Genomic DNA, 13,539 nt, shown 5'->3' on the forward strand with positions numbered 1-13,539 from the left:
AATATGAAGATACTGCCATGTGGAATGTGAACATGGAAGTGGGCTGAAAAGAACACGCTGGCCTGCTGCTAAGCCTTGTGGTCCACAGGGTAACAGTGTGCAGGCTCCAAAAAGCACTTCTCTATTGGCTGAGGCCTACCTGCTTAGGACCCTCCCCATTCGAAGGGTCTGATCATAATGATCAAAATGTCTAAATCCAACATCTAGTGAGAAATGAGGAAAGGTTTTGCCACCACAGAAATTGTTTAACCCCAACCGTCTTTGAGAACACAGCTTATCTGTCTGGGGGTGGCTGCATTCCTTTCTCATGAGACCTTACCTCCAGCTTATCATGCTGCTTTCTCTTTACCAAAGCCGACTCTTAGTAACCCCTATAATGAACACACACTACTGCATGACACACGAACTCTCCCTGAGGCATTTGCTTGTTTTTAGTTAATGTAAACTTTTGTCACAAGGAAAAACTCCCATTCTAGATGACATGTAGGCGAAGGAAGCTCGTGTTTCAGATGCCCAGTGAGGTGAAAAAGATTTGCTACGTCTCAAAAAGATGTTCATTCACGTACCACACTCAAGTTGGCTTAGAGACGTCAAACAACTTGGGCTTCTTTTAAATGTTACTGGAGATTACTGATGGTAAAATGGCTAAAGGTACATATTACATATGATAGGTAAACAATGCTTGCCTGGGTATAGAAACACATGTAAGTTGTCTTTGATGTCTTTGAAGGCTGAAATACATTTGATGCCTAGGACATTATGCTAAAAGCTAGTTCTCTGCTTGAGATATCACATACTGGAATTATATACAAGAAAAGTAGGGGTGTGGGTGCGTGGGTGGGGATGTGTATGGCCAGGGAGTGGGTGTTTAAAACAAAGAATAATGACAACAATTAATATTTACTGATAGGTAGTTATGTATCCACGTTACATTAGATGATTAATATACACTAACTCATTGAATTCGCCTAACAAAAGTAATTTCAAAGGGTTGGTATGTATAGATGAGGAGAAAGTAAGTCCTGAAAGTTGAATAACATAGGGTGTGCTATATAGGTAAGCAGCAGAGGTAGGACTCAAACCCAGGTCTGACTTATGCTAGTCTCCAACCACTCAACCAATGTTCTACCCTGCCTACCATGCTAAACAGTTTTAGTTATTAATAGAATAAATGCATCTGGCCCAGTACCTGACTTCCTTTACAGTAGTATAGGGCAGGAAGCTTAGTTTCCCACATTTAGGCTCTGCTTTCTATAATAGTCATAAAAGATCCTGACATTTTAATGACATTTGCAAGTGTTTATAAAAAGATGGTTCTCCTGTCACCCTACCCCACCCTTCACAACTAGTCTTCTTAGGGGAATTGCCTATTTTCAAAGACTACATAAATATCTAAATAAAAAAAAATTAAACATTTCTCTAGGAAGTCTAGATGGCAGTTTTTAAACCTGCAATCCTCTATGAATCTTAAATATAAAAAGTGGGATAACTTTACTTATTAAAAAAATTAAAATAACTTATTAGTTACTTTAAGTTTTTTTATTAGTGGGGGAAGCATAAGAATTGGGCTTCAATTTAACTTCATAATCTTTTTTTTAAAATGTGGTAGGTAAATGAAATGCAACCAAGTAATGTCTGTGTGTAATTCAGGGATGAAGTAGAGAGAAAAACTGTGATAGCCAAATGAAGAGACTCACTGGTAATATCCTACATGCACTGCTCAAATATGAAATCCTAGAAACCCTCTGCCTGTGCTGTCAATATGGCTTTACTACTCAAAAGAACCATTTAAAAGCTGCTAAAATAGCAGTTCAGAAACTTACTCTAAGATCATTAGCCAGCTTTTCAAATGGCTATAAATAATATTAAACATTCGAACTTTTCTTCATAAATATTGTAACAGATTCTAGTAGCTAATGCCAAAGACTTCAAGGTGATTTTGAAAACCAGCATTCAGCACCATTAGTATTGATTTATAAGCTTATACACAGAATTCCTTTAAAAACAATAGTTGGAGATTATTTCTCTTCCCTTCCACTCTGATTTCCTTCTAACTCAAAGGAAAGCTGCCAATAGGTATGTCATGATGCCATGGAAAGTAAATTCAGAAATGCTTTTTTTATTTAAGTCTACCTTCTTTAACATACTTGCCAGAGTCAAATCATGATGTAGCTTAAAATTATCAAAGCTAGCTAGATATACAGAACCCTTGGCTGTCAAAGAGAATAATCTATATAGATATAAGTAATGCAAAGAAGTACTTGGGGCTGGGAAAATGAAAACGGAAGCACAGGATCATGAGGTTGGAGCACTGTAGCCACCCACTTTCCTTACCCTCAGGATTTCTCTGGAGATGTAAGCGATCCAGTCTTCTTTGAGTGTGTTCCCTTTGGTGTTCTTCACAAGGTCTGTAATGGACCCAGCCCCACAGAACTCCATAACAAGCTATAGGGCAGACAAGACACAAGGTGAGCAACGTATCTGGGAGAAACTGGGAAAACCAGTTTAACCGCCATGCCCTCTCTTTTCTAAAGACCTAGAAACGTGATGCTCCTCAATAATTCATAATAATTTGGAGGCACCTAAATAACTGAAAGCTCATTTCATAGTCCAGTGTGTTTGCTCCATATATTTGGTCCAGAAGACTGACAGCGTCTGGTATTCTACGGCACACCCAAGTGCAGCAGTTCTGAAGTGCTCATTCTCTCTCAGAAGCACACGGGCACAGGAGGACCACTTTGCTCTTCATCACTACCCAATTATCAAATATCTGACTCAAATATTCCCTAACATTCTTTTTCATTTTACCTCAAAAACATTCTACTTTTCACATTATGATCCTCCAACTATTATATTTTATATTAACTGGGTCTAATGTGAATAAAAAATGGTATTTTTAAGCAGTTATACAATTTTTAATGCAATATTTACAGTATCTAAATGTTTGAACAATATGATCACAATGGTATGCTTAAAGTACCCAGAAAATAAACTGAATTGAACTATTCTAAAATTTTAACTATGATCTGACTTGGGCAATAGTAACGGTAAATTTTTTCCCTTCTACTTAATTTTGCAAATGTTTTCTGTAATGGCCTTTTAAAAATACTGATACAAAAAGTATTAACCTATCTTCCTGCTTTATAAGTTTAAATAATGTGATAGCCACAGATCTGATGGTATCTCCAAGTCATTATCTTGAATATAAATGTGTTCGAAAAGAGGTAAGGTTGAATGTGTTAATTCCAGAAATTTCCCTGGAATTTGTTTTAACTATTATCATTAATATTATTAATAAGCTACTGACAGAAGTTTGTTTCTTGAGATCTGTCTCTCATTTCCAAGTGGTAAGCTCAATTTACTGAGCTTTCAAATTAATTTTGTTCCCACAAATAAAGTTTTTATTGTATTGCTTTCAAGCTCCTAATTTCCTTGCTATTTGGTTACATTCCTTCTAGATGCTGCCATTTTATTCCCGAAACACAAAGTTAACTTTTTTCCATGCAATGTGAAATCAACATCAAAATAAACAACCAGCATATAGTCAACCCACAGATACAGGCCAAGGAAGCCTTTAGAACCTGCCAGCTACTTACTGCCCCTCTTTATTGTTTTTCTTCCCCCCACTTTCCCCCACCCCCACCCCCGCCATGCCCTTACAATTCAAGCAAATGGAATGCCCACAAATGCTCAGGAAACATCCACCTACCCAGAGTTGGTCATCATGTCCTGGAGGGCTCTTTTTGATGAAAGCACCATAATATGTTGCAATGTTTCTGTGATGAGAGTATTTCTTTAGCATATTTATCTCCAGTTTGATTTCTTCCTCTTCATCCTTATGAAAAAATAAAAATAAAATGTGTGGCTACTGAATGATGTGCATGACTTTACTTCCCCCACACTACATACAATAATGAAAGGAACACAAGTTCCCCATCCTCCAGGAGCAGAGGCACATATACATTCACTTTATCCTTGTGCCAAGAACAGGAACCTTAGAGGACTCATCCTTTGAAGTGTGATTATAGGACGTGATGCATAGGAGGTAAAGACAGACACGGAGAGCTGCAGGGATAGTGCAAGGTGACTGCCCGGCCAGCTCTCCCACTAACTGTGACCTCGGGCAATGCACTCCACTTCTCTGAGCCTTGGTTTGTTCAGCTGTAAAAATGGGACCACAAAAGGAAAATGACTGATACTATTTGAACTTATCACTTGGAAAATCTGTTTCCTTTGCAAATACAGATCATCTGGTCCATTTAAGTCCAGAAAACGTTTACCTCTAACAACCCTGCACGACAGCACCCTCTAGTGAAGCCAAGGCAAAGTACTGAATACATGAACGCAGGCTGGAGGTGTAGTCTGTGACGGTGTGCTCAGCGAGAATCCACTAACCCGAAAAGAGGTTCAGCTGCGTCCAGTGGGCCCCAGTAACAAAACATCACTGAGAATGTGGTTTCAGACTTGGCTCCTCTCCTAGCATCTTGGTTTACTGAAATAAGATGAGCAGAGGAAGAAACCCAGAGTTTGTGTGAGAAGATCAGGGTGGGGAATGAAGGAAACAGATAGTGACACAAGTCTGGAAAATAAAAATAAGTTGCCCTTGTGAATGACAAAGGCTGAGAAGTCTGTGATCTCCACCTCTCTCTCTCATATAAACCTGGAGAAGACGCTGTGCACACCAGCCAGGTAGGCATTCTGTTCCTTGTTATATATACATGACATACTACCTGCAAAGAGCCAGGTTAAGGAAGATTTGTAGTTAGTACAGAATGAGGGGAAAGCAGAGTTAAAATGAGAAAGAAGAGAAACTGTGCAGGAAAGGGAAAATCATACTTGATCAGAAAAGCACAGTGTAAGATCGAGAGAAATCTGATGACCAGATCTCTAGAATCCCCTATACTGCACGCATTTTCAAAAGGAAAAGATGACTAGTCCCCTAAAATGTCCTTACTTTTCTACACTGACACAATCATTCCACTCACAACTGATGTCCTTCTCTATCCAGGGAAGAGTAGGGGCTCTGAGTAGCCTAGACATGTGTGTACGCACATACTCACACACACAACTTGGAAGAAACCTACTTACTGCTTCAGTCTAGCACCTCTAGAACCACTCTTAAGGCCTTACAAGCCTAAAGGAAGTTTGATTTGCAAATATTACACTTTAAAATAAAAGCTGCAACATCATTAATTAGATATAAATGATAAGATCAGATGGGAAAAATAATTTTTAAAATACGAACTTCAGTTATACATTACTGCTTTAGAAAACAAATGTATAACAAGACATGTAGTCATCTTAGAATAGTAATTCTCAAGATGGCGGCTTTAACAGCTTGGTTCCGAAATATAAACGTTAGAGTATTATAGTACAGTCATGCACTACATAACGTTTTAGTCAACAAAGGACTGCAAATACAACAGTGAACCCATAAAATTATAAATGAAGCTGAAAAATTCCCATCACCTAGTGACATTGTTTGTGGTTAAGGCTATTGTAAACTAACCTGCCGCACAGCCAGTTGTATAAAATTATTGCACATAGTTATGTATAGTACATAATAATAAATGACTATGTTAGTGGTTTGTTTACAATACTTTTATTGTTGATTAAAGTGTACTCCTATTTATTTAAACAAAAAAAATCAACTTACAATAGCCTCAGGCAGATCCTTCAAGAGGTATCCCTAAGAAGGCATTGTTATTACAGGAGATGACAGCTCTGTGCGTGACTGCCCTTGAAGACCTTCTACTGGGACAAGATGTGGAAGTGGAAGACAGGGATACTGATGAGCCTGACCATGTGTAGGCCTAAGCTAATGTGTGTGTTTCTGTCTTCGTTTTTTACCAAAATGTTTAAAAAGTTAAAAAAGAAAAAAGCTTACAAAGATAGTTAAAAAGAAAATATTTTAGTACAGCTATGCAATGTTTTTTAAGCTGTTATTACAAAAGAACCTAAAAGTTTTGTAAAGTAAGAGTTACAGTAACCTAGTTAATTATTGAAGAAAGCATATTTTTTACAAATTTAGTGTATCCTAAGTGTACCATGTTTATGAAGTATATAGTAATGTCAGTACAGAATACAGAAGTGTACAGTAATGTCCTAGGCCTTCACGTTCACTCACCACTCACTCACTGATTCACCCAGAGCAACCTCCAGCCCTGTAAGCTCCATTAATGGTCAGAGCTCTATGCGGAAATACCAATTTTTATCTTTTATAACATATTTTGACAATCTCTTTTCTATGTTTAGATACACAACTACTTGCTATTATTTTACAATTGCCTACACTATTCAGTACAGTAGCATATTGTAATTGTCTGCAGCCTAGGAGCACTAGGCCATACCAGATAGCCCATGTGTACCATCTAGGTTTACATAAACACACTCTGATGATGGACAACAGCAAAACTGCCTAATGAATGATGCATTTCTGAGAACGTATCCTCATGGTTAAGTGATGCACAACTATATATTCTACAGGCACACTTGTCATGTGACTTTGACAGATGACTACAAATACGGCAACAGTCACATGACCCAATACAGTTGATACAATAATTCTCATTCAAACCCTGCATATAGGAAAGTCCTACCAAACAGGTATAATTTCTATCTGAGATTTAAATGTGGCCATGTTGAAAGCAGCAATGAAAAATTAGGTACTCAATACTAGATAACCATCTTAATTCTAAACAAAACCAGTGTTTAGATTAGCTAGTAAAACAACGAAACACTTCTATTTGAGACCTTGCTTCAAAGGAACTTTATTCTAAAACAGAAAAGGGTAACAATTTTTACTACATAAAACACGAGGAAGCATGCCCCCAAATAAAAGTAGGAAACCTAATGCCTCAAAAGTTTTATCTTGTGCTCTCTACACACACACATCAACATGCACAGTGTAACGAGCAGTAGCGACCAGGGCTTGCTGGCATGGGGCACATCGAGCCTGCTCCCTCCTGACTCACCACAACTCACTCCCAGTGGTATCTGAGGGTTTCTGAGAGGCCTCCTGACCAAGCAGTGAGTGGCCTGGGACAGCCCTCGTGAGGCTTGTCAAGACAGGCAGGCTCCTGAAAAGACTTAGCACACGGTAGTGGCCATAAACAGGCCCCATTGAAAAGGCATGTGGTGTCACTCCCAAAATAAGGTCCATGGTTAATTAAACATGTGCTCTAAAAAGCCAAACATCCCACTTTCCTTATACTGAACTGCAGCTGGGTGACCAGAAAGTGAACTAATGGTTTTTCTCCTTTTATCCAAAAGTCAGTAAATCTGTAAGGATTTGGGGTATAAAAACTACGCAAAAACAAAACAACAATGTTGAACTAGAATAGGGGAAAATCAAAATATTTATTTTAATTTTGTTCCTGTAGTAAGAACTTCATACACTAGTGAATTTTACTGGACTGTCCAGACTTGTTTCATCAATCCCACCCTTACCTTTGCCTACCTTCACTCCCTGCAGTGGCTAAACTATTTCCAGGGTCATTGTTCCCTATCACACTCTGCCAGTAGCTTTCACTTCTTGAAAGAAAGAAATGCTACCTATGATTCTCCCATGAAAGGCTTCCTGAGAAATAATTAAGAATTATAAAATAATTCGACTAGGTTCCATTTATATTTTTTTCTTTTAGTGACACAAACCAATGTCTTCTAGGATCTAACCTGTTCACCACTGTACAAGAAAGAGTCAAGAGCACTCGGTATTTTCACAGTTCACTGAGTTAAAAATCAAGCACACATTTTAGTTCTTATACTCTTAAATTCCATACTGTCCACCGGTGTGAAAACTCCCGAATAGGCACATTGGTAAATACTGTTGGCAGATTACCGTGGCACCATGTATTTTGCTGAATCTGAAGTGCCCCTGAATGGAGCCCAACACTATTTTATGTCATGAAACCATGAAGCACTGTCGACCATAAAGTACACACTCTAACATCTTCAAAACTGAGTTGCATCTCAGAATCAATGATTTAGAAGAACAACTAAAATATAATCAAGTCTGGCAATAGCTTTTCTAATATGACGGAAACACCGAAATATCATCCAGAAATACAGTGATCACATCAATGTCACCTGCCAGAATATTTCCCAGGTCTCAAATAGTCAAATCCTGGAAGCATACAAAAATAACTACAAAATGTATTGCAGGGAAATTATATTCTCCCCTCAAATTACTGTTTTAGGATAAAGTTTATATATACTTTGAACATTTCCTCTCTTGATTTTATGATTTTAAAATAGACGACTATTACACATCTTATAAAATAAAAAGGCAGTTAGCACCACTAATTGTCATACTGTCCAATTATGAGTGCCCACTTGGAGAAAAAAACACTAGAAATACAGAATCTGCCATGGCTTTGAGCCAGCTACAACTGGAAATCTAATTATGACTAATGCTTATTATACAGTATTTTATGTTGTCTTCAGAGTAGGGTAATAATGAATCAACTTCTGAGTTTCAGTCTCCCTTTGGTTATTAAACATATGTTTGGTGGTTGCATCCCAGCACTTAAGTACATACACACATACCACCACCACCACTAGCACCACCAAAAACAAACACTTCATGTGGCCTGGGAAGATACAGCAGAAAACAGACTAGGGGCCAGCTAAAACTGAAGTTTAGTAACAACAACAAATCCCATATACAAAAAGAAAGTTGAGTTGGCAAAACTACATACAGGAAGTTTATATATTCCATGTGTCCAGGCAGAGTCCAAACTACTGTGTCCTCCATGCCCTTCTTCAGCAGGTCACAAGTATAAACAAATCAAAAACAAAATCAAGAGTAACTTGAAGAGGAGAGAGAGGCCTTTTTAGTAAGGAAAAAAAGGTCTCCCTCCTGGTTACTCGAATGGTGTGGCAGCTGCTAGCCCCCACTTAGTGATTTAATGCAGCTGATGCCAATTAGCATTTTGGACTTTAACCAGTGGAAGCAAATCCTCACAGAAAAGGCCTTTGTCTCAGGCTAGGACCTGACTAGGAGATGAGTTTTTAGTTGCCTTGCAGGCCGTCAGAGGGTGGGGGTGGGGTGGAGAACATCTGCATAGTAGTAATTTTCACAAGTAGCGATGGGTTTGTCATATGACAAGCCCTGCCCACTCCACCATCTGAGCACACAGGAGTGCATGGTATGAGTGTTTTGTTGTTTGTTTTTTAATGACCCCTTAAAATGCTGTTCAAACTTGTTACCTAAATTGTTTCCCATTCCATCAATGGTAGTAACTATGTGGTGAGGAGAGATGGGCAGACTTCAGATAAGCTAACTGGAATCCAAGAGGCCTGGGAAATGTTCTGAGCATTTGCCAGGTGAAATGAAACCTTTCACCTGGCATACCCTCTTTACAGAATTAAAAGTAGACTCAGCGACAGCTGGATAAAAGAAAAAGGCAACTGACTGTTAACTCTATCTTTGTTAGTTGGAGAGAGGACTGATAAAATGAGATATACAAATACCTCTGGAAGATTTCAGCACCAAAATGTACAAATGAATATACATTTAGAATGAAAATATCTGTTTTTAAAAAACAGTTTACAAGTTTTTGTCAACTACTACTGAACCTTTTCTTTATGTGACTGTGATCGGGTAGAAAAATGAGAACAGATCACTTTTTACCTGGTAAATCCCACTACATCTAAGAGTATTATTCAGTACCACACCAATGAAACCAGCACAGAATTAATCAAATTTATTTTTTATTTTTTGGCCTCAAATAGGCACATCACATTACAACTTAAATTCACTAACTAGTCAACTAAACACAGATGAATATAACTACACAGGAAAGATTCCAGAACAAAATTAAGGCTATAGGATCTGATCAAAAGGAAGAAATTACATGTTCCTTAAAATTAATCCGCACCCCCAAGAACAATCAGTCTCAATAAAAACTGACGGAAAAATTACACACTTAACAACAGCCTGCTCAATAAAAAAACACTGTCTTCAGCACATTTCAAACAAAAACACACGCATCCTCTTTCTAGTTCTGCTACTGAACCAATGAGCTAGTTCTGGGATTCCAAACCCAGCATGCAATGGCCTGAAGCCCTGGACCCGCCCTCTTCTCCATGGAAAGCACAACATAGAACTTTTACTACACACAGCAAAGCCCCCAGCGCACCCTCTGGATCCCCTCCATCTTCTACAAAGTGCCACCTGCTGAATCTTTCAATGAGACTGCACTACTCAGCTGGTATCTAAAAATAATGTGATATAGAAGACAACTACACAATGACACCATTCACCTGGATGGATGGGGGTGGGGAGGACTTCAGATGGTGAATATTCTATTTTCTTCTACATCAGTTGCCCATCAACAACTTTGGGAGACTGATGCTTGCCTGAATGACCCACAAGGAGGACAAAATACATGTCTGACACACCCCCACCAAAAAGCACCACATGGCAAATAACGAACATGGTGATCTTACTCAAACAATAAATGCAAATAAGATCACTATTTCCTCCAGGATCTAAAAGAAACTATTAGATCTTTCCAAAGCTTCATGTCATCAACACCCAGGAATCCTGACAGTTGACCTCGTCGAGCCCCAATCTATAGACAAAATACCATGGGTACAAGTGTCTTCAATAATATACTTGAAATAGTTCATATTAGTACTTAGTTTAAATGAATGCATTGAGGAGGAGGGGAGAAATGCTACCAAATATTACCTCTAGATTATAGCCCAATTTTCTACAATTGTCATATACTATTTTCCTAATTTGGAAAAAAAAAAATAAAGAGTTTAGGATAGAAAAGTTTGGCCCCCAAAGAATTCAAAATGAGCTTTCCGGCAACTCACACAGTCCACCTCCTTCTGTCCTTGGACTGAGGGTCCTCTCCCCTCCTTGCTGCTCGAGGGTCACTGCCAGTTTCCCTGCTTGGGCCACTGAAACCAATGGTCAGTTGTGCAGGGAGGCCTAGGAGAGCCTGAAGAACTAGAGGCTGGCTGTTTAAACTGCCTTCAACTGGGTCAGTGGCACCACTCTGAGCTTAGCCTCATGGTCATTTCTTCCTGTTTACTATGATGTACCAATCCAGACCCTCAACTTCTTCGTATTGGCTCTTTCCAGACTTAAGTCATTCCCGGAGCAAAAGGAGAAGGTAGGTGGAGCACTCATCATCCGCTGTCTTCACTTTCCTGACCTGCCAAAGGTCCCTTGAGGAGAATCTTGCCTCAGTCTATTCATACCTCTCCCTAACCCAGTGGCAAACTCCATGAAGCTTCCCATAGCACAAGGGGAGAAAGAATACAATACACATTGAATAGAGTGTTGTCTAAAACCTTAAAAACAGGTCCAAGAAAGGAATGGCAACAAGGAGTACAGCTCTAAAGGAGGGTGTGATAAGCAATAGTGTTTCTGTACTTCATGCTGGATTCATCCATGCACTCACAGACACCAGAGCTCGTGCTTACGTATTTGACAAAATGTGTCTTCAATAAAAAAGAATGAAGGGAACTTTGGCTCCTGGCCAAAATAAAGTATCAAGGACAGATGATTTATCCTCCCACCTGAACAACTAAAATTAGCCAAAATATACGAAAGCGCTTAGAAGAGACTTCAGGCCATAAGGGCAGTGACCCTGAGAGTTGGGAAACACATGCAGACTCCAGCTTACTGCCCTGAGAAGGACTCCAAGCTGCAGCAAAGGGAAAGGAAACCCAAACGGCGCCCAGAGGAGTCTCTGAGTTGAGGAGACAGAACTGAGTCTGGGGAGGCCACAGCCGCTGCAGCTGCAGTCGCAGGACAGAATACCAGAAAGGAGAAAGCTGCGCAGAGAGCAAGCAATTCCCCCTAGAAGACTCAGTAGCACACTATCAACACATCCCCGTGCGGAAACCACCTGAGGTAAGGGAAAGAGCCTGATCCCAAAGGATTCCTCGGAATACTACCCAGTGTTCAAAGGGTTGGGAAGCAGTGCCTCCTGCCGCTGGCTAGATTGGAAAAACTCATCATTCACAGGACTCAGAAGACTCTGGCCTCGATAGTGAGGCCAAATAAGCCTAGACTACATGATGTGACAATCCCAAAATCAAATCTTCAAAGGATCAAATTGTTCCCAAGAACTAGCTTCAGCCCAGAACAAAGGTCAAGTATGTTATAAAAAATATAAAATATCCAGTACCCAATAAGGTAAAATTAACAATGCCTGGAATCTAACTAAAAATTACCAGGCATGCAAAGAAGCTGGACCATACACATATGAGAGAGAGGGGGAAAGAAAATTATCTGAAACTAACCCAGGAATAACACTGATCACAGAATTCACAGATTTAAAAAAAACTTAACAAAAGCTACAACCTACACCTCTATTGGTATAAACTATTATGTCTGTTGGGCATCTACCCATGAAGGAACCTGACACCCAATTTGCTTTTTATGGTCCATTAAATTAGAACCCAGTGCATTTAAAAAGCAAAAACTTGGGACTTACAGATGTTTCAATCCTTCAACCAGAGTGGCAGAGTAAAAGACCCACATTATCATACAGGTCATCTGTTCCTACTTTCCCACCAATAGAAGAATATAATCATAATTTTTAAAAAAAATTAAGTCACGCATATGAAAAACTGTCTACAAAAATGATGTTTGAAATCAACTTACTTTTGATCCAATCATTTAAGTAATTTTTGTTTGATCTCAATTGCTATGAACAACTTATTGGTTTATGTGTTAATCAAAGTATTGGCTGTCAAAATGAAGCTAGTAACTATTCCACAGACCCTACTTGGAGAAGCACTGACTTTAGAGGGCAGGGCCAATGGCTAGTATTTACACAGCTCAGTGACTTTCTAACTTTGACCTTGAGGACATTAGAAGCAAAGCCCCAATTTCTGATATGTTTCATGGTTTACCTTACCTTTTCCCTCATTCTTCCTGTCTCCTCCACTTTTGCTTCTTAAGCTACCCCAACTCCTGCTTATGTATTATTTTCATATGTTTCATGAATCACCACAGTACATGAGTAGAAAAAAGGAAGATAAAATAAAAACAATGATCACCTGGAGAAAAGCAGTGAACTCTTTCCTTGGAAAGCTATCTTTCAAATGTCATGATATTAAACCAAAATCACCTTGGCTCTTGATGCTCCCTGGAAAATGGAAATTTGCTATAGTCTGCCAATATGGTAACAAGGAAAAAAGCCTTAGTTTCCGTGTGTGTACACTACCATTTTGTTACTTTCAAATAATTCTCTTCATTGTGGATAATTTGCAAATCTGGAAAGGGATCCTGTCTTTATTATGAAATGGCATTTTCCACTTCAAATACAACTAAGTGACCTCTGTATCACAGCTCACATGCCTGGAGAAGTCTCTGGAAGAGCCTCATGGGAACCACATATGAAGAACCATTCGCTTAGCTCTAAGAATTCAAAGATGCTTTCCACAGAAGTTACTCAGAAAGACCATGAATAAGTGTCACAGACTTGGGTAAAATAGAAAATAGAATCAAGGTATTTTAATTCCTAATAGACACCCTTCATTTAAAAAAATTTAGGTGACAAAATTCAG

General features: G+C 38.9%; 1 protein-coding gene across 50 annotated transcripts in view; it reads right to left on the bottom strand.

Annotated features, from left to right (window-relative positions):
* MAP4K4 (mitogen-activated protein kinase kinase kinase kinase 4) overlaps nucleotides 1-13,539 on the bottom strand; it is a 193,650-nt gene that overhangs the window by 63,827 nt on the left and 116,284 nt on the right. For all 50 annotated transcript variants that reach the window (XM_054678099.2, XM_054678083.2, XM_054678082.2 and 47 more), the window contains 2 exons: nucleotides 3,710-3,835; nucleotides 2,335-2,445 (listed from right to left, as the gene is read on the bottom strand). In XM_054678099.2, coding sequence (XP_054534074.1) covers nucleotides 2,335-2,445; nucleotides 3,710-3,835 — 237 coding nt within the window. The remainder of the gene's footprint in view (nucleotides 1-2,334; nucleotides 2,446-3,709; nucleotides 3,836-13,539) is intronic.

Source organism: Pan troglodytes, chromosome 12 (genome assembly GCF_028858775.2).
Source record: "Pan troglodytes isolate AG18354 chromosome 12, NHGRI_mPanTro3-v2.0_pri, whole genome shotgun sequence".
Classification (NCBI taxonomy): domain Eukaryota; kingdom Metazoa; phylum Chordata; class Mammalia; order Primates; family Hominidae; genus Pan; species Pan troglodytes.